We start from the raw sequence: 24,482 nt of genomic DNA, 5'->3' as shown, positions 1-24,482 counted from the left end.
TCAGTTTCGTCCTCTTGAATTCACACACGCACGCTGCTTCCCTCGCCCGCCCCATCTCTCTTCTCGAAACCATGTTCCTCTCCCTCCTTGGGTTCCCCTGGTGTCTCCGATGGTACAGAGTCGGCCTGCAGTGCAGGAGACCAGGGTTCAACCCCTGGGTAGGAAAGATCCCCCGGAGGGGGGCACAGCAACCCACTCCAGTGTTCCTGCCTGGAGAATCCCAGGGACAGAGAGGAGCCTGGCGGGCTAAGTCCGTGGGGTGGAGAAGAGTCAGAGCCTGCTCAGTCATGACTGAGCGGCCAGCACCCTCACTCGCTCTCGCCTCTCACCGCAGCCTCTCCTGCTCTCCCCACCATCTCCCCGCACGAGGCTCCCGCTGCCTTCCCGCCCTGTCCTCTCTCGCTCCCACTCGGCTTTCCCTGCATCTTCTTGTGTGCCGAGTCTCAGCCGCGGCATGCGTGGGAACTCAGCTGCAGCAGGTGGGACTGCTTCCCTGACCGGGGACTGAACGTGCGCCGCCCGCACTGAGAGCTGGGGTCTCAGCCACTGGACGCCTGGGGAGGTCCCTCCCCGGGTCCTCTTTCCACTGGTCTCATCCTCGCTTCCCTCCCCTGCCTTCTCCCCATCCCCGCCCCCTCCTGGCACTGCCCTGCTTTCCCTGGGGACAGCTGCCCACAGCCCCCTCCCCTCAGCTGCCTCTCCGCTCTCCCCCTCCCACACCTGCTCCCGCACAGCGGGTTGGCAGCCCCGCAGCCTCCCACAGCAGGGAGGCCCCTCTGCTGACCCATGGGGTGGGACTGCGTGTCCCCACGTGCTGGTGATATTTTTATCCTGTCTCAGAACACACGGTCCTGTGATGAATGTTTCACAGTTTACGGAATTCATTTCATGTCCTGCCAGGTCCCAGGACCATCAGCTGCACGTGTTCATCTGTTTGCAGCTCATCGTTACCCAGGCCAAGCCTTACCGCTCAGGAGGTGGCAAAGCTTCCCTTCCTCCCTGTCCCTCTCTCTCTCTTTCTCTCCCTGTTTCTCTGTCTCTCTCTCTCCCCCTGTATCTCTGTCCCTCTCTCTCCCCCTGTCTCTCTCTCTCCCCCTGTCTCTCTCTCTCCCTGTCTCTCTCCCTGTCTCTCTCTCTCCCCCTGTCTCTCTCTCCCTCTCTCTCTCCCCCTGTCTCTCTCTCTCCCCCTGTCTCTCTGTCTCTCCCTGTCTCTCTCTCTCCCTGTCTCTCTCCCCCCTCTCTCCCCATCTCTGTCTCCCTGTTTCTGTCTCTCTCTGTCTCTCCCCCCTCCCCCTTCTCTGTCTCCGCCCATCCCCCACCCCCACCCCCGCGTCTCTCTCTCCCTGCCTCTCTCCCCACCCCGACTCTCTCTCTCCCCCCTCTTCTGTCTCTCTCCCTGTCTCTCTCTCTCCCTGTCTCTCTCTCTCCCCCTCTCCCCTCTCTCCCCTGTCTCTCTCTCCCCTGTCTCTCTCTCCCCTGTCTCTCTCTCTCCCTGTCTCTCTCCCTCTCTCTCTCTCCCCCTGTCTCTCTCTCCCCCCCCGTCTCTCTCTGTCTCTCTCTCCCTGTCTCTCTCTCCCTGTCTCTCTCTCCCTCTCTCCCCATCTCTCTGTCTCCCTGTTTCTGTCTCTCTCTGTCTCTCTCCCTGTCTCTCCCCCTCTGTCTCTCCCCATCTCTCTCTGTCTCCCTGTTTCTGTCTCTCTCTGTCTCCCCCCCCTCGCCTGCCGCCTCTCTCCCCGCTTCTCTCTACCTGTCTCCGCCCACCCCCACCCCCCCGCGTCTCTCTCTCCCTGCCTCTCCCCACCCCGTCTCTCTCTCTCCCCCCTCTTCTGTCTCTCTCCCTCCTTGTCTCTCTCTCCCCGTCTCTCTCTCCCTCTCTCTCCCCCTCTCTCTGTCCCTCTCTCCCCTGTCTCTCTCTCTCCCTGTCTCTCCCCATCTCTCTCTGTCTCCCTGTTTCTGTCTCTCTCTGTCTCTCCACCCCCCTCGCCTGCCGCCTCTCTCCCCGCTTCTCTCTCCCTGCCTCTCCCCACCCCGTCTCTCTCTCTCTCCCCCTCTTCTGTCCCTTTCCCCGTCTCTCCCCCCGCCCCGTCTCTCTCTCCCCCCTCTTCTGTCTCTCTCCCTGTCTCTCTCTCTCCCTCTCTCTCCCCGTCTCTCTCTCTCCTTGTCTCTCTCTCTCTCTCCCTGTCTCTCTCTCCCTGTCTCTCTCCCCCTCTGTCTCTCCCCATCTCTGTCTCCCTGTTTCTGTCTCTGTCTCTCCCCCGCCCTCGCCTGCCGCCTCTCTCCCCGCTTCTTTCTGTCTCCGCCCCCCCCCCCCCCCCCGCGTCTCTCTCTCCCTGCCTCTCCCCACCCCGTCTCTCTCTCTCTCCCCCTCTTCTGTCTCTCTCCCTGTCTCTCCCCCCTCTTCTGTCCCTTTCCCTGTCTCTCCCCCCACCCCGTCTCTCTCTCTCTCCCCTCTTCTGTCTCTCTCCCTGTCTCTCTCCCCGCCCCGTCTCTCTCTCTCTCCCTCCTCTTCTGTCTCTCTCCCTGCCTCTCCCCACCCCGTCTCTCTCTCTCTCCCCCTCTTCTGTCTCTCTCCCTGTCTCTCCCCCCGCCCCGTCTCTCTCTCTCTCCCCCTCTTCTGTCTCTCTCGCCCTGTCTTCCCGCCACCCCGCCCGCCGTCTCTCTCTCCCTCTCTCTCCCCCTCCCCCCCGCTGTCTCTCTCTCTCTCTCCCCCCTCCCTGTCTCTCTCTGTCTCCGCGTCTCTCTCCCCGCCCTGTCTCTCTCCCCTTCTCTCGCGTCCTCCTCCTAGGGTCCCCGCTCCATCCCCTCCTGCCCCGCTGGCCTCTCCTCTGCTCACAGCCTCCTCCCTCCCCGCTCCGTCTCTCCCTCTCACCGCTCTGCTCTCCGCTCTGCTCTTCTCTCCCTGCCGGCTCCCTCTCCCGCCCGGGCTGTCCCTGCCCCGTCACCTTCACCGCTCTCTTCTCCTCCCGCCTGCCCCTCCTGTCCCTCTCCCCTCTCCTCCCCTCTCCTCCTTTCCCTCCCCACTCCTCCCTCTCTCCTCCCTGCCCCCACAGCTCCCTCCCCACCTGGCTTCTCCTCTCTCTTCCCCCCCCCCCCCCCCCCCGCCCAGCTTCCCTCGGGGCCTCCCTCGGTCTCCGTTCCGCGTTTCCACCCCGCTGTCCCCTCTGAGCGGCCCCTCTCCTGCATCTTCTCGCCTCCTCTCCCCTCCCGCCTCCGTCTCCCCTCTCCTCGCTCAGTCGCCGTCCTCACCTTCCTCTTTCCCTCTCTCCCCAGCGGCTCTTTCCTATCCCTCCCACCTTCCTGCCTCCTTCCTCTCTCCCCTCTCTGGATCTCTGCGTCTTGGCAGGCCCCTGCCCAGCGCCGCGTCCTCACCCCGCGGGCTCCTAGGGCTCCTCTCCCGCCCTTGGCACTCTCAGGTTGCCAAGCTCTGCGCTGATGGCAGAGTCGCCACCCCAGGGATTCCGGGGCAGGGCTGTCAAGACGGCGTCCCCCCGAGCTGGAAGCACCTATGTGACACCCATTTTCTCTCTCTTTCCTGTCTGCTCGGGACTCTGCACGCTGCCTGGAGGGATCAAGCCGGCCCCCCGTGCAGGGGAGCGAGGAACGGGCTCAGAGGCAGGAAGCAAGTTGCCTAAAGACGCACAGCACGTAGGTGGCGGGGCAGTTGACGAGGAAATCGGCCCCTTGACTCTGCTGAGCCCTCGACTCAGGTCTGAGCCTGGTGAGGAGGGGGCTGCCGCCCTCCCGCGCCGTTCTCCTCCCCGACCCTCCGCTGTCTTCGCTTCCTCAGGCGGCGTGGAGCACACGGGCAGCTGGGAGGACTCCACCCACCACCGACTCCACCGACGAGGAAACGGGCGCCAGGTGTGCCTGAAGACCGCCATCCGCCAGGACGGAGACCACAAGGGAGCCTCGACAGCGTTGCCAGAGGACCGACGGCGCCCCGGGTAGGGCCCTCCTCTCCGCCAAGACGGTCCAAGTGGGTCAGCTAGAGGCCCCCAGGATCGATTACCGGAGAGGCTCTCTCGGACTGCGGTCGTCCATCGCCACCTACCGACGGAAGACAAAACTGCAACCCAGCTCTAAAAGACACTAGGACCGGCGGCCCCAAAGGAGGACAGTGCCTGGGGGCGAGGGGGAGGCTGGAGTGGGCGAAGAGGAGAGGACTTGCAAAATTCTGTAAAAATTAAAAACTTTTCTACGCCTAGCCAATATATAAACATCATACTCGGCAAGCTTCTTGGTATGCCAGCTTAGAGCTCCAACTGCAGGGGTGTTTTCCAGTCATGGGTGGGCGGGTTCTCTCCTACGTGGTCATGGAACCCGTGTCAGTGCTTTGGGAAACGCAGGAGAGTGGGATTCAGTTTACACAATGTGCTGGGAAGCCTATTTCTAGGAATCGGGCCAACTGAGTTTGATTCCTCTACCATGACCTCGTGGCTGCAAAGGTGAATGGCTGACAGCCAAACATTGGTCCCTGGTCCTCACCTGGGGTCTCTCTGCCTGGCTAAATAAATAAACCTCTAGAGTTGTTTCCAGAAGCTACCTGATTCAATGTACAACTTGGGATGGCAAACATTCTTTAAAAATACTAAAATCAACCTTATACTAATCTATTTTAAAAGGATACTTGCCCAAAAACTATCGTAGGTGTGCTCAGTCACGTCCAATTCTTTGCAACTCCATGGAGCCTGGTGGGCTCCTCTGTCCATGGGATTTCCCAGGCAAGAATACTGGAGTGGGTTGCCATTTCCTTCTCCAGGGGATCTTCCCAACCCAAGGATCAAACCCACGTCTCTCTCATCTCCTGCACTGGCGGGCAGGCTCTTTATGGCTGAGCCAGCTGTTCTCAATAACCCAGAAGACAGAATGAAGGCCTAGGTGAGGGGAGGGGTTTCCCCAGTGCCAGGGAACAGGTGGCATTCTGTGGGGCAGGAAATTGGGGAGGGGCCTTCCCTCCACTGAGTATTCGCCTCATGGGTGCTCGTGCCTGCCTTACCAGCCGACGTCAGGAGGCTGGGGTGAGGAAGCGGGAGGGAGAGAGGGAGGGCTGAGCTCTACGGGGACAAAGAGGAAGGTGTGAGACAGGACGAGGAGTGGTGGGGGTGTGGGGGTGGGAGAGGAGGGAAGGTGTCTGCAGTCTGGCTTGGGGACATCTAAGTGAATCAGGAACCAAGGCTGGGGTCGTGATTCACGAAGCGGAAGAGGAAGAGACCAGAGGGCCTCACAGGCCAGGCTGAGGGCTGGGACTCTGTCCTGAGGGTGCTGGGGAGCCGAGGAGCAGGGGCGGCTCTGGGTCGGAAAGCCCTCCACGAGGGGGAAGGCCTGGACGGGGCACACTGGTCCGGCTGCAGGAGAAGGGAGGAGGCAGGGAAGAGCAATAGGCAGGCGGCCCAGCCCTCTGGTCTGAGGCTGGGGTGGGGGGCTGGCACCACTCACTGTGCATGTCCAACTGTGTGTGTGTATGCTAAGTCGCTTCAGTCGTGTCCAACTCTGTGTGACCCATGGAGTGAAGACCCCCAGGCTCCCCCGTCCATGGGATTCTCCAGGCAAGAAGACTGGAGTGGGTTGTCGTGCCCTCCTCCGAGGGATCTTCCCGATCCAGGAATCGAACTCGTGTCTCTTCTGTCTCCTGCACCTGCAGGTGGATTCTTTACTTCTAGCGCCACCCAGATTCCCGGGTGACAGACTCCCTCACCGGTCCCTGAGGCACAAGGGGAAGGAGCCTGGGGTCTGGAGAACCTGGAGGGGAGTTGGGGCTGGAGATGGGCTTGGGAGCCATCAGGAAGGGTTGCTCCCAACCTCCAATGTGAACGGGCGGCTGGTCTACGGAGGTGGGGGTGGGGGGGTCCCATACAAACAAGTGGGGAATCTAGCGGGCACACGGGGATCCCTGCAGCACCCAAACGTCCATCGACAGACCAGCAGGATCCACCCAGAGCCAGGCACGAGGTGCAAGGAGAACCACTCGGTATCAGACACGGAAACCTCCCTGACTTCTGTTGGGTGGTGGGGTGGGGGTGGGGAGCTGGGGTAACATATTTTTGCAGAAACTGTGTACATAGACTTGCTTATTTCTGGAAGGAGTTTCTACAGAGTCAAGCACAGGAGACTGAAAGCTCGGCTGCCCCCCAGTGCAGGGAAGAGGTGCCGGGCTGGGCTGAGCAGAAGGTTCTGGGCATTGGATGCTACAGAATCCTTTAGGGTTCGTTTGATATCCCCAGATACCCTGATCAATCCAAAGAAAACAGTGACTGCGCTCTCCAGGGATGGCCAAGATTGAGAAGAGAGGTTTAACCGGGACAGATACCCAGGGAGCCAGCACCAGCTTGGATACTGACTAGAAAATGCCACAGAGTAACTCTGCCGGCTTGAGTGGCTGAAAAAGTCTAAGAAGAAAGCAATCAGATAAAGACCTCAGATCTCAGGTTACTAAAAAAAATAACAACAAAATGGTCCAGCAAATGACTGGCAGGAGATCACAACTACGAATTAATTTGTGAACACTTCCCATGAAAGCATCAGTGACAGAATTCACATGGAGCAGGAGAGAGAGCGGGGCAGTGTCTCCTACTGGTGGAGAAAGAAATGCCAGTTAGAGCAACTCGGGGACCCTTTCAGCTTAAAGCTACCCAAAAAATGGGTAAACCAACAACCCCCAATGCTGGCAGGCGTGCGACAGAACAGTCCCACTTGAAAACACAGAGGCAGTGCTTTCCAGGCCTCTTGTCACTAGGCAGAGGGGTGGCTGGGCCCCCAGAGGGTTGGGCTCTGAGCTCCTGGAGCTAGGGGGAGCTGCAGCAGGATCAGATCCAAGGGCATCAGAAGACAGAAGGCACACGGAGGTCTCAGCATCATCAGACGAGTCACAAGAGGAACTCAGAAACATAAATATCGCTGTGGAGCAAAGGACGAGAGCAGCTCTCAAAAACACCAACTGCGCCGCCATGGTCTGTAGTTGTGTATTTCGGTCAAGTGTGAATTTTGTGAAAAAAGTAGGTGGAGGGTGGGCTGAATGAGCTCAGTGTCCCTTTTCTGGTGGCACATGGAGCACAAGGCCACTCTCTGGACATGGCCGAGGACAAAGCCCCAGAAGATTCTGACCTGGAGCACAACGGCAAGGGCAGGTCAGTGTACAATGCCCAACTTACTACTCTGGTTACAGAGAGCGGAGAACAGCCTTCCCGCTGGCTGGTGCTGGCAGTCACTCTAGGAGGGGAAATTACCTGATCGAGTCATCAGGGAGACTCCACCAAGCACCTTCCTTGGCCGCTTGGTCTGCTCGTAAAAATGTCTCTAACCTGCCGTAGTAATTCTACTTTGAGTCACGCGTCTGCGGGAAGTCAAACTCACACCAGGGACAGGCAGGTGACAGCCTTCGATGTCGCGCTATTTATAACCACACGAAGCAGGAGGCAAACTGAACGCTGAATATTTAGGGGACGCTTTAATAAACTGCTACACACACACCATGGAGCCTGATGGCGCTGCCATCACCATGACAACGGTGGCCATTTTTTTTTTTTTTTTTTGGCGTTTCCGAATCACATTCCCAGCCACCCACCGCCACCGGCAGAATTCAGTAGCGCCTGTACATCCTGACAGTCTCTTAGCCTAGTTAACAGCTGCATTTGCCTGTTAAGTTGCAAGCTGCAACTTCCCCAAACGTTTACCTATTTCATTTATGTTGTCGATGTTTTTAGACAGGAGGAGGAAGGGAGATAAATGGCAAGGACCCAGCAAAGTCCCAGGGCAACGACCAGCCAGGAAAGGGATTCTATACATCAACTGGCCCCTGACTCCACTGCTGGGTAGTTTGCTCTGGTTTGACTTCCAGCATCACTGGTTCAAGCCCCTGAGCCTCTGGAGGGCCTGGCGTCCTAACAGCAGGAATTCCCAACTTCCACTAGAGCCGTGGGCAGATACAGGCCAGAGCAGGGGGAGCAGGGCTGTGCAGATGTGAAAAGGGGGCGCCCCAGGCCGGCCCACCCCTGCTCTGTGCCAGCTCTGGGCTTTGGGGAGCCCCAGGGTACCCTCAAGACCAGACAGGAGGCTGGTGTCCCAATCCAGTGTCAGATAAGTAAGGGGCCTCCCCTGGCCTGGCGGGGTGACCAGACCAGACAAAGGCATGGAGGCTGGAGAGAAAGAGGCGTGTTCCCCTCCCCCACAGGGCTTGGGGGGCGGGATGAGGGGACAGAGAGCGCGGGCTCTGACCTGCGGCAGAGAGATACGGCAGGGGCTGCAGCAGGGCCATGGGGAAAGGTGGGGTGCAGCAGGGCCCAGAACCCCGCCACCCCCACACCCACAGTAACTCCAAGCACAAGAGGGGAGGGACTCCTGGGGAGGGGGTGCCCTCTGATCCCCACGGGACACAGAGATGGACTGTCTGGAGAGTCTCTCCTAAGATGATCAAGGGTGCGGGCACGCTGGGCAGAAAGGGCGTGCTCCGAGCGAAAGAGGGTGGGCAGCACCCGGGCCCCGCACTCCTCATCGGCCGCTGCCTCCACCGCCCCCGCCGCCGCCACCCCCGCCCTGGCCCCCGGCGTCCGGTGCTCCCGACATCATGAGGAAGAGGACGACTGGGACGATGTACATCCACTGGGAGCCGGCGGCACGGGGCCGGATGGACAGATGCAGAGAGACAGAGAAGAGAGGTGAGGTAAGCGGTGGCCCAGCCAGCGTGGGGGAGGTGGGCGCGGCGTGAGGGGCGGCGTGAGGGGAGGCGTGGGGGGAGTGGGCCCGGGTCCGCTACTGCACTACGGGCTGGGGGAGGGCCGGGGGGCTGCGGGGAGCGGGGAGACGGGAGGGGGCAGGTCCTCACTCAGGCCTCGTGCAGCGGTGGTGCGGGCCCGGGGGCGGCAGGACGCAGGGCTGTGAGCAACACGGCCCCCCCCAGGATGAGATGCCACTGAGGGGGGCGGGGGCGCAGGTCAGGGCCAGCGGCGGCTGTGGCGTCCGGCGGCCGTCAGGGAGAGCAGGCCGGGCCGGGCGCGCCCTCGGCCTCTCCGGGCCCCGTTTCCAGCGACCAGCACGCTAACCGAGGCCTCACTGGCTTCCACGGCCCCCTGCCCTGGCCCGGGTGGGACGGCTTCCTCAAGCCCCAGCGTCACCAGCACCAAGGACCCTCGGCTCCTCCCCAGACCCTGCCACCCACCTCCCCGGCCTGGTGGGTGGACCCCCCCGCCAATTCCCTCCTTTCCAAACCTGTCCCCCTAGATCTCTGCCTTCTACCCCACAACCCCCACCCCCAGAGCAGCTCAGGCCCCTCTCCTGTCCTCAGTCTGCATGGACCCAGCCCCTCCCTGACCATGCCTCCCCTGCACTCCCTCCAAACTGGACAGACTGACACTGCCTGTGCTTGGTCTGATCCCGGCCCAGGCACCCAGGGGGCTGGCCCCGGCTCCCCTCACTGCCCAGCTCTAGGGCGGGCTGTTTTCTGAGACCAGATGCCCTGTGACCACAAGTGGACACGGGCGGGGGAGAGCCAGGGCGCGGGGCTCCAGCGCTCAGCCCAGGGGCCAGGGAGATGAGCACAGAAGCACAGAGACCGAGCCGGCCCTGCATACTGCAAGGGAGCCGAGCAGGACGGAGCGGGGCTCAGGATGGGAGGGAGAGGGCCGGTGGGGAAGGGCCCCAGGGGTGCGCAGAACCCCACTCACATATTTAGCGAAGAAGGACTTCTGCTCCTGGGGGTTCTTGGCCTTCTGGGCCTGCTCCATCTCCAGGCGCTCGATGAAAGCCGCTGTCTCAGGCCTGGGAAGGTAGGGGTAGGAGGCGATGGGATGAGGTGGCCCTCCCCACCCAGAGCCCCAGGCAGCCCAGAAGGGTGGCGGGAGGGGCGGGGTGGGAGGCTGGCCCGGCCCCAAGGGGCCTGGCTCTGTCCCCTCCCCACAGCCCCTGCTCACCCGGGCGCCGTGACCGGCGGCTGCAGCTGCACAGAGGTGTTGAACAGCTCCAGGTCCACGTCCTCCACCTCGTGGCCCCGGCAGCCCCCGGGGTATGTCACCACCGACACGCCCACCACATTGCCGGCCACGTCCACGTGCAGGGTTAGCTGGTCCGAGAGGTGAGACTCTACCAGGGAGCACTGGGGGAGGAGGGGAGGAGGCTGAGAGGAGGAGGGCCAGCAGGGGCCCTGCCCAGGCTTCGCCCACACCAGCAACCCCCCCGCAACCCACGGGGCCTCTGAAGCATCTTTCAAAGCCCTCCACGAGACGCCCCCTCTCACCCCACCAACCTCAGGTGGAATCAGCAGCCTTTCCAGCGCCCATAAGGCCCTGAGCTGCCCCATTGGAGCCCCCGCCAACTGGACTGTCCCTCTCCAGCCCAGGAGACCCTCAAAGGCAGGACCAGGTCCGAGCCTTCCCCATCCTTAAATGCTGGGCCACGGGCAACGGAGGCCGAACGGAAGAACCCGGGCTGGAGCGGTTCGGCAAAGCAAGGATGGGGCCTGGTCCTCGTCGCTGACTCACCGCAGAGACAAAGGAGGAGACGTAGCCACCGGCTTCTGGGCCATCAGGGGCCCCAGGCCGCCGCGGGACCCGGACACGGTACAGGCCGTTCAGCGCTGCCACGTCCTGCAAGGACGGAGAGGAGGGGGTGGCCGGTGAGTGAGGCAGAGCCCAGCTTCCATCAAGTCTGCACCCCCACGGGGCCCCCAGCCAGGAAAGCACCCCCCCCAACTCCCTGGCCCAGCCAAGCCCAAGACTCTTCCCACTGGCCTGCCCCACTGGGCAAGGGGGGAGGGGGAGGGAAGACCACCAGGAGGAGAGCAGAGCCCAGCCCAGCAACGGAACAAGCCCTCGAGAACGCTGCCCCCAGATCTGGGTCCAGTTCCACCCCCAGACTGTTATTCCTTTATTTTTTTCTTTCTTCGTTGGGGTTGTCCCAAGTGGCTTCTGGGACAAGTGGGATCTTAGTTCCTGACCGCAAATGGAACCTGGACCCACTGCAGTGAAAGCGGGTAGTCTTAACCACCGAGCCACCAGGGAAGGCCCGGGACTCCCAGTTCTATGAGCAGCACATTCTCTCTGGGGGTAACAGGAATCACGTGGGCACCGTGCTGGTCCAGGCAGACCTCGCCCTGCTGTCTCCCACAGGGAGGACACCCAGGGGCCCGCAGCTGCCCAGAACGAAGCCTGTATCCCCAGCCTCCCCTACAGCTCCATCTGGCCAAAGGGACAGAGCAGCAGTGGACTGTGGCAGCTTTTGTGAGCTGCCCGCAGAGTCAGCTAGCTGCTTCCTCTGCCTCTCCTTCCTCCCTTCCTCCACCCTGCTGTCCAGGGCCCCACCCGAGCCCAGCACCTCCCTGCACCCTCCCCAAGGAGGACCCAGAAGCATGCCCGCTGTGCTCCGAGGCACGTGCCTCCCACTCCAGCAAAGCCGGGGTCCCCTCCTCACCCGGAGCCGGCCCCGCTCCTCCTCATTGAGCTGCCGCTGCGATAAAGACAAGGTGCCGTCTTGCTGGTTCCAGAGCAGCGAGCCCCGCTTCCGGAAGTGGGCACTGTCATCTGGGGGGGAGGGGCACACCTGGACTCAGCAGGCCAACACACCTGTCAGCCCTCGAAGTGACCAGGCCACCTCCCCACCTGAGCCCTCATTGTTCCACCTTAAAAACTGGGGACACCACCACCTTGTCTTGCCCACGATAGGTGCCTGGACCCCAGAGCTCCTAAACCTGGCCTCCAACTTGCCAGGTGACCCAGGGTCGCTCACATAACCTATCTGGCCCTCAGCTTCCCCAGATGCAGATCACGGTGTACAGAGCTCGGGCACTCCCAAGGCCAGGCTTTCTTGGGCAGATGGCAGGCTCTGACTGGAGAGGTCTGCAGAGGGTCCCAGCTTCAGTGGTTATCACGAATGCCTCCCACCCCCGGAGTCTGGGCCTCAAGACGGCATTATGAACCCCTGGGCTGCACTGACATCTCTGGGAGTCTGGACGCCTGCATTAGTGCAGTTTAAGCTGGGCTTTAATGCAGGTACTGGCTGCTATTCACTTGTAAAAAGACCTTGTCTGATGTCCCTCTGCACCTCGGTTTGCTCTTCTGGAAAATGGAGCTATCCCTAACACCTCCTACTTTGCATGACTATTCTGAAGATGTCCGAGTTAATACAGGAGGAGCATCTACCCACAAGGGCAGAGAACGGGACAACTGGTCAGGAACGGCTGCTCTGAGCTTATTACCACCACAGTGACCTTTCTGACACTGGCATTCTTCTTACCAGTATAGGGGTATTCAAAGACAGAGCTTCTATTCTTCCCCCATCCAACTCCCCCAGGTTAATGCAAACACACTCCCAAGTGCAAAGCTGTGAGTGAATGACGTGTCTCACACAGGGAGGCACCTGAATTCACAGGGCAGTGGATAAGTGTCCAGGTCAAGACGTTGTCGGACTCACCGATCTCAAATGAGTGCTCCAGTAGCAGCCCCACGGTGCCGCAGCCCTCACCTTCTCGACCTTCCACCCCCACCTGCGAGTGATAAAAAGGGATCCACTTAAGGACCATCAGAGTCCTCAGTCCGGCAGGATCCAGGAACCTCAGGACAGACAAGGCCCTAGGCTGCTTGCTGGAAGAGCCTTATTTTCACACCCATATCCAAACATTGATGCATGCTCACGATTCCACCGGAATCTGACCATTTCATGAAAATTCATGATCTGGACGGACCCCAGAAAACCAGAGCCTGCAAACCAGTTGCCTCATTTTCAAGGCAACTACCTCCAGGTCACTTTCACGCCTAGCATCATAAATATTCATGAGTTAAAGGGTATCCTTCCCAAGCTAATATCCAAGTGACGTCGGTGTCACCTTAAGCCTCAACGGTCACGACGCCGCCATCAAGCAAATTCAAGATTTCAGGCCTTCCTTTTCTCCAACTCTCCAAATTTCTCCTACCTCTGCATACTCAACTCTCCACCCTCAAGCCTGCGCTACCTCGTTCCAGATTTTAATCCTTGAGCTCAACATTCCGCCCACCACACGCGTATGCGGGAGACTGAACTCCTACATTCTCTCGAGAGCCCCCTCGCCATTTTCATTTTAGCCGCCCCGACTTCTGTCTGATTTGCCAAGATTCCACCCGGGCCACACCTCCTCAAGCATATTCATGACTGCGGATCCCAAGGGAAAAGTTCTTGCCGCCATCTCTTCTTCGGGTGCAGCCGAGTTTTCACCGCACCGAGAGCCCAGGTGCCAAAATCCCAACCGAGCCCCGCTCCCTTATGCATATTCACGAGCTAGAACCTTCCTAACCTCTCGCTTTCTCCCAGGCCTCATGCATGCTCAGGACTGCAGCCTCGCTTGGAACGGTTTTCATCTCGCCTTCCCTCCCGGCCCTGCACAGCCTCGTTCCCACCTTAACGGACCTAAAGACCCAAGACCAGGATCTCCGACGGCCCTGCCCTCTATGCAAAGCGAATAAGTACTCACTCCCCGCACAGCGGCTCCGGACCGGCAGCCACTACCCCGCGCCCGGCTGGGGGCTGCTGCCGCCACCAGCAAGAGGAGGAGCAGTCGAGTCGCCCCAGCGCCGGGGACGGACATCTCGGCCCCTTCCCTCCAGCCCAGAGGCTGGAATCAGGCGGGAGCCGCGGAGCACGCCGGGAGAAACTGGCCGTATCCTGTCGCCCGTGCGCCTGCGCCAGCTCCTTGCGCCTGCGCACTAGCGCCCACCGGCTACCGGGGCCTGACGTCACTGGGCGACCGCTGCTCCCTCCGGACGTCCGGGTAACGCCCCCTCATGTGACGTCACAACCGCGGGCTTCCGACGTATTGACGCCGTCCGCCGCGATATGACGTCACAGAGCCCGCGGCCCCGCCCCCCGTTTTCTCCCTGGGCGCCGCCCTCCGCTCCTCCCAAGGGGCGGGGCGTTGCGATGAAACGGGGCCACGAGCCTAAGCCGGCCTTCGGTGGAGCAGGTGAGGCGGGACCAGGCGTGATGGCAGGTGAGAAGCGGAACCGGGCCTGGAGGGGTTGGATTAGGTGCGGGAACCAGGTGAGGGATGGGGCCTGCGATGCGGAGACCAGTAGCCGGGAACCCCGTACCCTCCGCGCGGGGCTGTCCGCCCTGGGTAGGGGACCCCTACCCAGCCTCTTGGAATAGATCTGCGAACTTCGCCGCTTCTGTAGAACGCCCCCTGGTTCCAGCCTGTCCCACGGGCCGGCCCGGACGGCTCCAGCGCCATCTCCTGAGCGGCGAATTCGACCAGCTGCGAGACTTCCCCATCTTTGAGAGCAACTTCGTGCAGGTGCGGAGCCCCAGGACCCTCTGAGCCCAAGCCTGGGCCCCGACCTCCTGACGCAGGGAACCTCTACTCACCTTACCGCCCATCTCCTGACCTCCACACCCCACGCCCGCCAATACCTCCAAACCTTAGTTTCTCTATGACTGCTCACCTTTGATTCCCTCACTCCATGTCCCTGACTTCATACCCAGGTGACTCGACCTTTGACCCCAAGATATCTGATCCTCTTCTTGATGGTTAATTTTCTTGGTTCATGCCCCTTAATCCTACCAAAATTCCTGACCTCTGATCCCTCCCCAACCCTGCTCTCCATTTATCCAGCTTCTAACCTCTGACGCCACCCCTCCCCCGGCCCAGGTGACCCGGTTGGGAGAAGTTGCCAACAAGGTCACCATGGGAGTGGCAGCCTCCAGTCCAGCCCTGGAACTCCCAGACCTGCTGCTTCTGGCGGGCCCTGCCAAGGAGAATGGACACCTGCAGCTCTTCGGGTGACTGCCCCCGCTCCCAGCCTACACTTCGTTCCTCCCCAGCTCTGGGCACCCTAGGTCCCCTGAAGCACCTCCTTTCACCCAGAAGACCCCCAGGGCCAGGAGCCGTGGATGGCTGCCAGCCCTCTCTGGGCTACTGGTCCACCCAGGAGAACAAGCACAGGGCCATCCACAGGGATCAGCAGTCAGGGATAGATGGACATGAGGGGATGGCCACATCCTGGTAGGGGTCAGGAGAGCAACCGTTTATGCAGCACCTACTGCATGGGCTTCCTTGGGGCTCAGACGGTAAAGTGTCTGCCTGCAATGCGGGAGACCCGGGTCCGATCCCTGGGTTGGGAAGATTCTCTGGAGAAAGAAATGGCACCCCACTCCAGTACTCTTGCCTGGGAAATCCCATGGATGGAGGAGCCTGGCAGGCTATAGTCCATGGGGTTGCAGAGTCAGACACAACTGAGCGACTTCACTTTCACTACATGGCAGTTTTCCCATGGACCATGCACATTGTCTCCTCTCTGACCCCATCCTCTCATTTGCTGGGGACCTTTAACCCCATCCTCAGGAAGAAAAACTGAGGCCCAGAGGCGAGCCACTTGGCCAGGGTCCTAGAGTGAGTCAGAGGTGGCCTGGATTGGAACCGCCTGCTCCTCACGACTGGCCCCCTGGATTCTGGAGCTCTCAGCCCACTCTCTCCACACTGCCCCTGCAGGTCTTTGTGTTTTGTTTTGTTTTTTCATTGAAAAAATAATGCAAATACACTCTAAGTTACAAAACACACACAGCACAAAATACACCCTTCTCCCATCCTAGGCTCCTGCCTCCACCTCCAGCTGCAAATACCAAAGCATTTACATGAGTAGAGTATATTTACAGAAACATTCTGCCAGTGGCTTTTTTTTTTTTTTTTTTTTGACTGCCTGTGTGCTAAGTCGTTTCAGTAATGTCCGATTCTGCAACGCTGTGGACTGTAGCCCACCAGGTTCCTCTCTCCATGGGATTCTCCAGGCAAGAATACTGGAGTGGATTGCCATGCCCTCCTTCAGGGTATCTTCCCAACACCGAAATCCAACATGTGACTCTTAGGTCTCCTGCATTGGCAAGGGGGTTCTTTTACCACTAGCGCCACCTGCAGTTCATAGTGAATGAAAGAAAGGGGGAAGGGACGGGAGGAAGGAAGGAAGAATGGAGTCACGTTGTCCCATACACACAAACACACACACAGACACACAATCCTTCGTTTCCAATTCGGAAATCCAAAGAGTTTTGTTTTGTTTTTTTGCAACTCATTCAGTGGTATAATCTGATTCTGACCCAAACGAACTTGAAGCTACTTACAGCCTTTATTTATCCGCCCTGGATAAGTTGAAAACATTTCACAAAGCAGTATTCTGATGCCAGAACCCTGTACTGAGACATTCTCTTCCACCTCCCTTTACTTTTCAATATTAATTGTATCCCACCACTTGAGTCACGACTTGCAGTTGGAAGAATATCAGGGATGGTGCTGAGAAGGGGTCTTTAATCTCCTTGTAATTTCCTTCAGCACTCTCCCTTCTCCCGCCATAAAACATACCACAGAAGTAAAGTCATTGAGCTGCTCTGCCAACTCAGTCTCCAGACTCACCCCCCAGCCCATCACTTCTAACCAGCTCCCAGCCCTGGGCGATTCTGTGCCGGGATGGACAGGTCCTCTTTTGGACACACCATTCAACAAACTCCACCACCCTCTTGGACACCAAGCTTGCATCCGCCTGTTGCTGTGATTACCTAATAGGGAATGTCCTTGAATGAATGGCTGCTTTCAGACAGCTTGGGTTTGTATCCTGGCTTCACCTCTTGCCTTTGGCCAAGTTTCCTACCAGTCCGGGTCTCAGCTGGAGAACCCACTTTCCAGGGCTGTCAGGGGATAAACTGAGTAAATGTTTGTGAAACACTTGGAACAGCGCCTGGCACAGAGTATGAGCTGTGAAAATGTCAGCTGTTTTTCTTCCATTTGGGGAACGTAATAACAGATCGAGTCACCTACCAAGGGACACTGATGTGTCCTGTGCCTGGGGGTGACCACCAGTGCAGCAGGCAGGGCGTATCCACACACAGCCTGGAGGGTGTAAAGCCAGTTTCTGGAGATACATTGCTGGGCCTGAGGGGGCTGGTGTGTAGCTACCCAGTGTTGTTCAGAACCTTGGTACGACTTGGGTTCAAATTCCTGCTGTGTGATCTCTGCCAAATTACCCATCCTGTCTGGATTGTTTCCTCTGCTGCCTTTTTTGGGCCTTGAGTTAGGCTGGAGGCCTGAGCGATTCATGTATTCAAATACTCAGTGAGCATTCATTGAGCACGGACCGTGGGTCAGCTCTGGATACTAAGGAAACAGCAGTGAAAAAAATTGCACCAAACCCTCTGCCCTCAAGCTCACCTTCTACTAGGAAGGCAGACAGAATAGATGTCAGTTTGTCCAGTGGCTGAGGTCTGTGGAGACAGATCAGAAGGGGGTGAGGGGTAGGCATGGGGAGGTCAGCGAGGACAGATGTGGTTGTAAATAAGCAGGAGGTTGTAAACAGATCTTCTCTGAGAAGGTGCCTCTTGAGAAAAACATGAGATGAAGGGGCCCAGCCATGGGGATGGTTGGAGGAGGAAGATTCCAGGCAGAGGAAACAGCCTGTGCAAAAGTCCTGGGGTAGGACCAAGCCCCGCAGGTTTATGGAACAGTAAGACCAGTATGGCTGGAGACAGTAAACCAGGAGAAAGGGCGGGAGGGGAGGACAGAAAAGGCACAAAGCAGCGCAGATCCTGCAGAGGCTAGCGGTCAAGACAGGACTCTGTTTCCTCTGAGCCCTGGGAGCGATTTGAGCTAACTCTCCTGTTGATTTGGCTCTGAGGTAAAGAATCCACCTGTAATGCAGGAGACACGGGAAACACGGGTTCAGTCCCTGGGTCGGGAAGATCCCCTGGAGGAGGAAATGGCAATCCATTCCAGTGTTCTTGCCTGAACAACCCCATGGGCCGAGGAGCCTGCCGGGCTACAGTCCATGGGTCCCAAAGAGTCGCACAGGACTGAGCGCAGGGACCCATTTCACCCGGGTGCTGATTGGCGCCCTCTGGCGGCAGTGTGGGAATAGACTGGGGTGAAAGCGGGAAATTGCGGAGAGACTTAGAAATGGTTGGATTTTGAGTATTAATATTAGTACATTTTAACTGTGGAGCCATCAGGACTTGGTAAGATGGGTTAAGGATGTCAAAACGACGGATCAGGAGCGACTCGCACAATTTCTGGCTAATCAAGTGGGAGGATATAGCGACGAAGACGAAGAGGAGCAGGTTTGGGGTCGGGCTTAGGTCAGGAATTGGGCTGTTGGATGTTACATGTGTCTGATGTCGATCCAACGTCCAAATGTTAATTTCAAGCAAGCCGCTACTATTCGAGTCTCGCGTTCAGGAGGGGGAGGACCAGCGGGAGACAAAGATGGGCTCCGAGTCTGGACGAAAGTTTGGGATAGATGAAATGCAAGAGGCAGAGAAAGTGACAAAGGACTCCTTCCAGGGGCGGAGAGGGGCGCTGGGGTGGGCGCTGCTGGCGCCTGGGAGGGTCAGAAGCTGAGGCCGCCCCTTCCGCCCACCCAGGCTGTTCCCCTTGCAGTTTGTCCAGCTCTTCGTCCACGACGAAAGCCGCTGGCAGCTCAAGGTCAAGTTCCGCACCGGCCGTGCCTTCTACCTGCAGCTGCGGGCCCCACCCGAGAGCCGCGACCGCGAGTTCGGCCAGTGGGTGCGGCTGCTCTACCGCCTGCGCTTCCACTCGGCCCAGGGAGCCGTGCCTTTCACACAGGACTACTCGGCGCTGGAGGACGACGAGGACGATGACGAAGACGAGGACGGCGATCTGCCGGCGGGAGAGGCGAGGAGGGGGAGGGGTGTGGGCGGGGCTCCTGGGTGGGAGGGAGGAGGGAGTTGAGGGGCTGGATCCCTGATCTGAGAGTGGAGGTGACCCGGAGCCCAGACTCCTGAGTCCTGAAAGGGTGTGCTGTCTCTGCTCAGAGTTCAGGAGGCTCTCAAAGCAGAGCAAGGTCCGCAGGGCCTTGATGCGCCAGCAGAGGCGGCGATGGCTTCCTAATGGGGCATCGCCTACCCAGCCTCCCTCCCCTTGACCTAGCATGCTGGGATCTGGAGAGGGAATGCCTAGGCCTTGACGAGTCGGCCAGGCCAGTTCCCCGGAAGGCCTGGGGAGGAGAAAGACAGCAGTCTTCGAAGGTGGGGACACTGGAACCTAAGGGGCCTCTTCCTTGAGAACCCCCCTGCTCCCCACGCCTTCCCAGGAAGTACAAAGTGCCCACTCACCCACCCCCAAACAGCAGATGCATCCACAAAGCGTTTGAGACCAACTCTCTCTTGTACCCAGCTTCAAGCCATGGAAGCCAGACTTGACCCACAGATGTCTGAACTCTGGGGACTCTGACTCCTCCAACATTCTTTGAGGTCACCAAAAGACCAGAGATCAAAGTGTCCCCTACCTTGGGGCCGGACAGATGAATTAATATTAGAGTTACTAAAGATCGGCCACTTAAGAACTAAGAAAACCGGGTCACGAGCACTTTCCCCATCGTCACCAATTCAACGTGGCGGAAGCAGCTCTTTCAATAATGGCTGCCTCCGCGTGGTCTTGGGTTCATGGTGTCTGGCTCCTTGGGACCCGCACCCACCATTCCAGCATGTCTACCCCGTAAGGGTAGCCCCCCAAGTCAGTCCTTGTGTTCCTCTTTGACCTACTATGGCTGCCACTGAGGCCAGCCCACCTCCTCCCTGCTCACAGTGGCTCCTCCCAAGAGGGCTGCCTCCAGAGGGTCTTGGGTCCCCCTGTAACTGCAGTTGCCATGGCAACACGGTGAAAGTGAAAGTCGCTAAGTCGTGTTGGACCCTTTGCAACCCCATGGACTTAATCCATGGAATTCTCCGGGCCAGAATACTGGAGTGGGTAGCCTTTCCCTTCTCCAGGGGATCTTCCCAACCCAGGGTTCGAACCCAGGTCTCCCACATCGCAGGCCGGTTCTTTACCAGCTGAGCCACAGCGGAAGCAACATGGTAGCCTCCCTAAAGTAGCTGTTCCCAGATGGCGGCCTCGACATTGTCTCCTTCACCAGAGCTGCCTCGCAGTGGTGGATGCCATTCCAACCCGGCTGCCCCACCGCCCACCCCTGGGTGACTAAACCTATGGGAGAAGGAAGGCGGGGCCACAGACTCAAGAAGGACAGACACACGGGTGTCAAGACAAGACTGCCATCTTCTCACTTATAATTCGGGAAAGGGAAACGTGTCCGGGGAGGTCTGGGTTAGGGCTCAGCAGCCAGTTAGTCATCTTGTTAGGTGGAGGACAGCACTTCACTGTGGCACTGTGGTGGGGGAAGAGAAGAGGGTGGTAAAAATTCCTGTGCCCTCCACCCCTGCCCCAGCCTCTGCCCTTTAGATTCACTTGGCCAGCAGAGGGAGTCAAGTTTTCCCTTCCCCACCCAGCTGGACACCAGGTTAACCCAACTTCATCGAGCCCTTGATTCCTATAGTTTTGAACCCCAAGCCGGCATGTTCTGACTTCCGAGCAGCTGCTAGAGGCCAGCCCTCACTGGAATCCTGAAGAAGGCATATTTCTGAGCGGATTCAATAGTTGATAAGGGGACAGCGGAACACTAGGAACTGGGTTGGCCGGGCAGGGCGGTGTTTTAAAATGACAGGCAGGAGGTGCATGGAGAGTGGTCCCTTGTCTGCGGGGCTGTCATCACAGCCGGGGGGCGTCCCGGCCAGGGAGGGACCCTGGAGGCCTATGTGAACGTCAGGCGCCTCTGAGGGACTTGGTGAGCGGCCTCCCCATCAAGTATTGACTGGGGGATGTGTGTTGGCTGGAAGCCCGAGGCAGGAGAGGCAATGGCCTGTGCAAAGTCCCAGGGGCAGGAGAAAGCACAGCTGGTTTGTCCAACCCCCAGCTGTTCGGTGTGGCTGGAAAACGGAGGGCACCAGGAGGGGGAACCTGAGGCTAGAGAGGGGCTGGGGATGGCAGATTCAGGACCCTGACACCAGGCTGAAGGGTCCCAGGGCTGCTGGGGGAGCCCTAGGAGGGCTGTGCGCAGGTCAGCCGTGGGTACAGAGCGCCCTCTAGGGCCGGGGGGTGGAACTGGAGAGAGACTGGAGGCGGGGTGTAGGGGGCTGGGGTCAAATCCAGGAGGAAGAGGACAAAGGAGGCTGAGGCTGTGGGGCAGAGAGGCAGGGACGGGAGACACAGAGCTTGGGGACAGGCCGTGGAAGGGGGCTGTCTTCCGGGCTCTCCCGGCCACCCCCCGCCCCGGTCCTCTGCCTCTGTCCATGACGGTTTCCATGCTGTGTCCCCACACCTCCCCGGCTGCACCGGAGCCTTAGTGATCATTTGCTAAGCTCTTCGCATCCTCATTCACCTCTTATTTGTCCTTCAGCTCCTCTGGAGAACCTTAGACTCCTGCCCAGGAGGGGTCAGGTGCTACCCCACCCCACGCCACCCCCAACACCCTGTGCTGCCTCTGTGCCCCGACATGGCAGTGTCCCTGCTGGGGCCTGAATCGGCTTCCCAATCGTACTCCTAGAGGGCGCAGGTCTGCCCCGCACCGTCAGCTTTGTAACAGCCGTGGATGAGGGTCAGGCGGGTGCAGCATAAGGCTCCACCCCCGCCCCCCCACCCCAGGCTCCCAGGCTCACCTCGGACTTCCAGCTTGCACTCGGCCAGGGCCTCCCCCAGCTCGTTGACGGCCCGACACGAGTAAGTCCCCGAGTCGAAGGGGGACGGGCGGCGGATGTTCAGCGTCAGGACCCCCTGGTGGTTGGTCATCAGGAACTTGGGATCTTCGCGGATCTCCATCTTGTTCTTCATCCAGACGACCTTGGGCTGTTGAGCGGAGCAGACAAGGAAGCCGCGTGACGGAGGCACAATGGGGCCTTGGGAGGCAGTGTGGAGTCTCCTTTTGGCTCTCCCACCCCCTTATTTTGACTGGCTGATCGTGGCTGGGTCACTTCTCTCTGACCCCCGTCTCCTCTTCTGTAAGAAGAGCAAGAGCTCCCCCTTGTGGTGGCCCACAGGCGCTATGTGATTTGGCCCCATCGGTCCTCTGCCCTTACCTCCCGCCCTCTCCCTCCCTCTGTCCAACCCATGGGCGGCCTTGCTGTTCCTCAGACCGGTCAGGTCCTGGAACAGCACCTGCCTGCCTTTGAGGTCTCCGCTCCCATGTCACTTCCCGGCCCTAGACTGGAACAGGAATGCCTACTTCACACTCTCACAATGCCTGCGTTTCCCTAGCAGACCCTCCACCCTTTCTAATTTTCTTAAGTAATTGATTGATTTGGCTGCCTCGGGTCATGCAGGATCATGCATGATGCCTTTGGCGTCATGCGGGATCTTTTGCTGTGATGCACAGACTCTTATTTCGGAGCTCAGGCTCAGTTCCTCCTTGGCACGCGGGACCTTAGTCCCCCAACCAGGGATCGAATCCTCGTACCCTGAATTGTACGGTGGATTCTTAGCCCATTGGACCACCAGGGAAGTCCCCACCCTTTGTCATTTCATTGTCAACCAGGTGGCACTAGTGGTAAAGGACCCGCCTGCCAACTCAGATGTAAGAGACCTGGGTTCGGAGCCTGGGTTGGGAAAATCCCCTGGAAGAGGGCATGGCAACCCACTCCAGTATTCTTTACCATCCAAGCCCCCAGGGAAGCCCCCATGGCCATATTCTTGCTTGGAGAATCCCATGGACAGAGGAACCTAGCAGGCTACAGTCCATAAGGTTGCAAAGAGTCAGAAATGACTAAAGCGACTTAGCACGCACGCACGTGTGACTTCAGAGGAATGGCCGTCTTCCCCAATGAAAAGGAACTCCTTGTTCAGTTCACCAGCACATACAAAATCTCTGAAATATGTGTGTTGAAAGGATGAAAGAATGAATGATGTAAATAAGCAAATGAAGTGAATGGATGAGCTGAATAAATGAATTGCTAGGGGAATAAATGAATGGAATGAATGAATAAATGGAGTTAGTGAATAAAACAGTAAACAGCAGTGATGGAATCCATGGTAGGCCTACTGGGGCTGATGCTAAAAATTGGAGTTAGACCAGGAGATGGCAAAATGTGTCAAAAGGGTCAGGCAGTCAATGATTTAGGCTTCCTGAGCCCTGTGGTCTCTGAGCCAGAGACAACACACAAACTAGTGTGAACAGCCGTGTTCCAACAGAATCTTATTTAGCAATGTGAAAGCAAAGTAACAAAAGAAAAAGAAAACAAAAGGATTAAAAAATCTTATTTCGAGAAACCAGTGGCTGACAGATTTGGCCTGAGGGCCATAGTTTGCAGCCCCTGGTCTAGGTGGGCCCTTGGGAGTTCAAGACTGCAAGTATCCGCATTCCCAGACAGCAGCCTGGAAACTGGACAGGGCCTTGAAGTGTTAGAACCCCTCCACCCCAAAATTCCTGTTTTCTAGGGAAGTCGGAGTGTAATGAACTGAGATTTGCGCTCTAGCTAGAGGAGAGAGACAGGAAGTGAGTGAAAAGCAAGCAAATCCCGGGGCTTCCCTGGTGGTCCAGTGGTTAAGACTCCACACTACCGCTGCAAGGGGCACAGGTTCAATTCCTGCTTTGGGAAGCTAGGATCCCCCCCAAGCCAGGTGGCACAGACAAAACTAATAAATACAAACAAAGGAAACACTTTTCACTAAAAGTAAATCCCATGAGCAGACGAGAAAGAACTCAGGGAGGAGAAGCCCATGCGGTGAGAAGGCAAGGAGGCTTCACCCTGGAAGGTGAACATGTTCCCCCAGGGTCACACACACACACACACACACACACACACACACACACGCACGGCACCTTCGGGTGGCCTCTCACGGCACAGTTGAGAGCTGCAGCGTAACCAGCCACCACCACTCGGTCAAACAGAGGCGTCAGGAACTTGGGGGGCGTTCGGAAGTCGTGTTCCTTGTACTCGGGCAACTTGAGGGTCATACCTGGGGGAGGGGAGATGCACCTGTGAGGGGACCGACCCTGACTGTCTCCGACCACCTCTCCTCCAGCACCAGGTGCCATCAGCTCTGAGTCCAGGAGGGGGATGATCAGAGGAGTCAAGTGCAAATCCCAGAGAGGCTGTATATATGACAGATAACCAACCAGGACCTACTGTATAGCATAGAGAGCGCTACTCAATATTCTGTAATAACCTGTGTAGGAAAAGACTCTGAAGAATGGTGAATATATGTATATGTAGAACTGAATCACGTGGCTGTACACCTGAACTAACACAACATCATAAATCAACTATACTCCAAAAGAAAACAAACCCAGAGAGAGACGGGGGACCAGGACTGGCCCTGAGCAGGTGGGGGTGGCCAGACCTGTCTTGACGATCCGGGCTGTGTTCTTGGAGACGCCAGGCAAGTCGCTGAGCCCACAGATGTTTTCGCTGTAAACTCGGAAATAGTACTCGTTGCCCATGATGAGATCGGACACGGTGCAGGAGGTGTGCCGGTTGCGCTCATAAACTGTGAACCACTCCTGCAGCGCAGGGGACAGGGAGGGGCCGGGAGGGTCAGGGACACGGACCCAGGAAGGGCGTCAGGAAAGCAGACGCCTCGCTCACAGAACCTGCCCTTCCCAGCAGCCCTGTGCACAACGAGCGGGAGGCGGGAGCAACCCAAGTGCCCCTCAGCGGCTGAACGGACAAGCGAAACGAGGTCCAGCAAGGTCCGCTCCAGCCAG

At 58.6% G+C, this 24,482-nt stretch overlaps 3 protein-coding genes across 7 annotated transcripts in view; 1 reads left to right on the top strand and 2 right to left on the bottom strand.

Moving 5' to 3' along the window:
- Positions 1-7,418: 7,418 nt before the first annotated feature.
- EMC10 (ER membrane protein complex subunit 10) lies at positions 7,419-13,611 on the bottom strand. Of its 3 annotated transcripts, none has more exons than XM_042231082.1 (8): positions 13,430-13,611; positions 12,397-12,469; positions 11,398-11,507; positions 10,470-10,574; positions 9,903-10,084; positions 9,657-9,750; positions 8,819-8,868; positions 7,419-8,595 (listed from the first exon to the last, which is right to left on the bottom strand). In XM_042231082.1, the coding sequence occupies exons 1-8, from the start codon at positions 13,541-13,543 to the stop codon at positions 8,559-8,561; spliced, it is 765 nt and encodes a 254-aa protein (XP_042087016.1). In that variant the 5' UTR covers positions 13,544-13,611; the 3' UTR covers positions 7,419-8,558. The 3 variants fall into 3 exon arrangements, with proteins under 3 accessions (XP_042087016.1, XP_027833329.1, XP_027833330.1); XM_027977529.3 differs by having other exon boundaries at positions 8,557-8,595; positions 8,819-8,905; XM_027977528.2 differs by lacking the exon at positions 8,819-8,868.
- On the top strand, positions 13,581-21,605 carry GARIN5A (golgi associated RAB2 interactor 5A). Of its 2 annotated transcripts, none has more exons than XM_027977542.3 (5): positions 13,581-13,945; positions 14,130-14,248; positions 14,603-14,733; positions 18,355-18,625; positions 19,127-21,605. In XM_027977542.3, the coding sequence occupies exons 1-5, from the start codon at positions 13,792-13,794 to the stop codon at positions 19,181-19,183; spliced, it is 732 nt and encodes a 243-aa protein (XP_027833343.2). In that variant the 5' UTR covers positions 13,581-13,791; the 3' UTR covers positions 19,184-21,605. The 2 variants fall into 2 exon arrangements, with proteins under 2 accessions (XP_027833343.2, XP_042087029.1); XM_042231095.2 differs by having other exon boundaries at positions 14,567-14,733.
- The window catches only part of MYBPC2 (myosin binding protein C2), a 25,313-nt gene continuing 20,818 nt past the window's right edge, over positions 19,988-24,482 (bottom strand). Inside the window, exons 25-28 of one of the 2 annotated variants that reach the window (XM_027977460.3) lie at positions 24,119-24,278; positions 23,598-23,734; positions 21,442-21,628; positions 19,988-20,114 (exon numbers count right to left, since the gene is read on the bottom strand). In XM_027977460.3, the coding sequence (XP_027833261.1) occupies positions 20,104-20,114; positions 21,442-21,628; positions 23,598-23,734; positions 24,119-24,278 (495 nt within the window). In that variant the 3' untranslated portion in view covers positions 19,988-20,103. Of the gene's footprint in view, positions 21,629-23,597; positions 23,735-24,118; positions 24,279-24,482 lie in introns of both variants that reach the window. The other variant, XM_060398787.1, reaches the window with a different exon arrangement.

The sequence above is a fragment of the Ovis aries genome, chromosome 14 (genome assembly GCF_016772045.2).
Source record: "Ovis aries strain OAR_USU_Benz2616 breed Rambouillet chromosome 14, ARS-UI_Ramb_v3.0, whole genome shotgun sequence".
NCBI classification, from domain to species: domain Eukaryota; kingdom Metazoa; phylum Chordata; class Mammalia; order Artiodactyla; family Bovidae; genus Ovis; species Ovis aries.
This window is presented reverse-complemented; position numbering and strand designations above follow the sequence as displayed.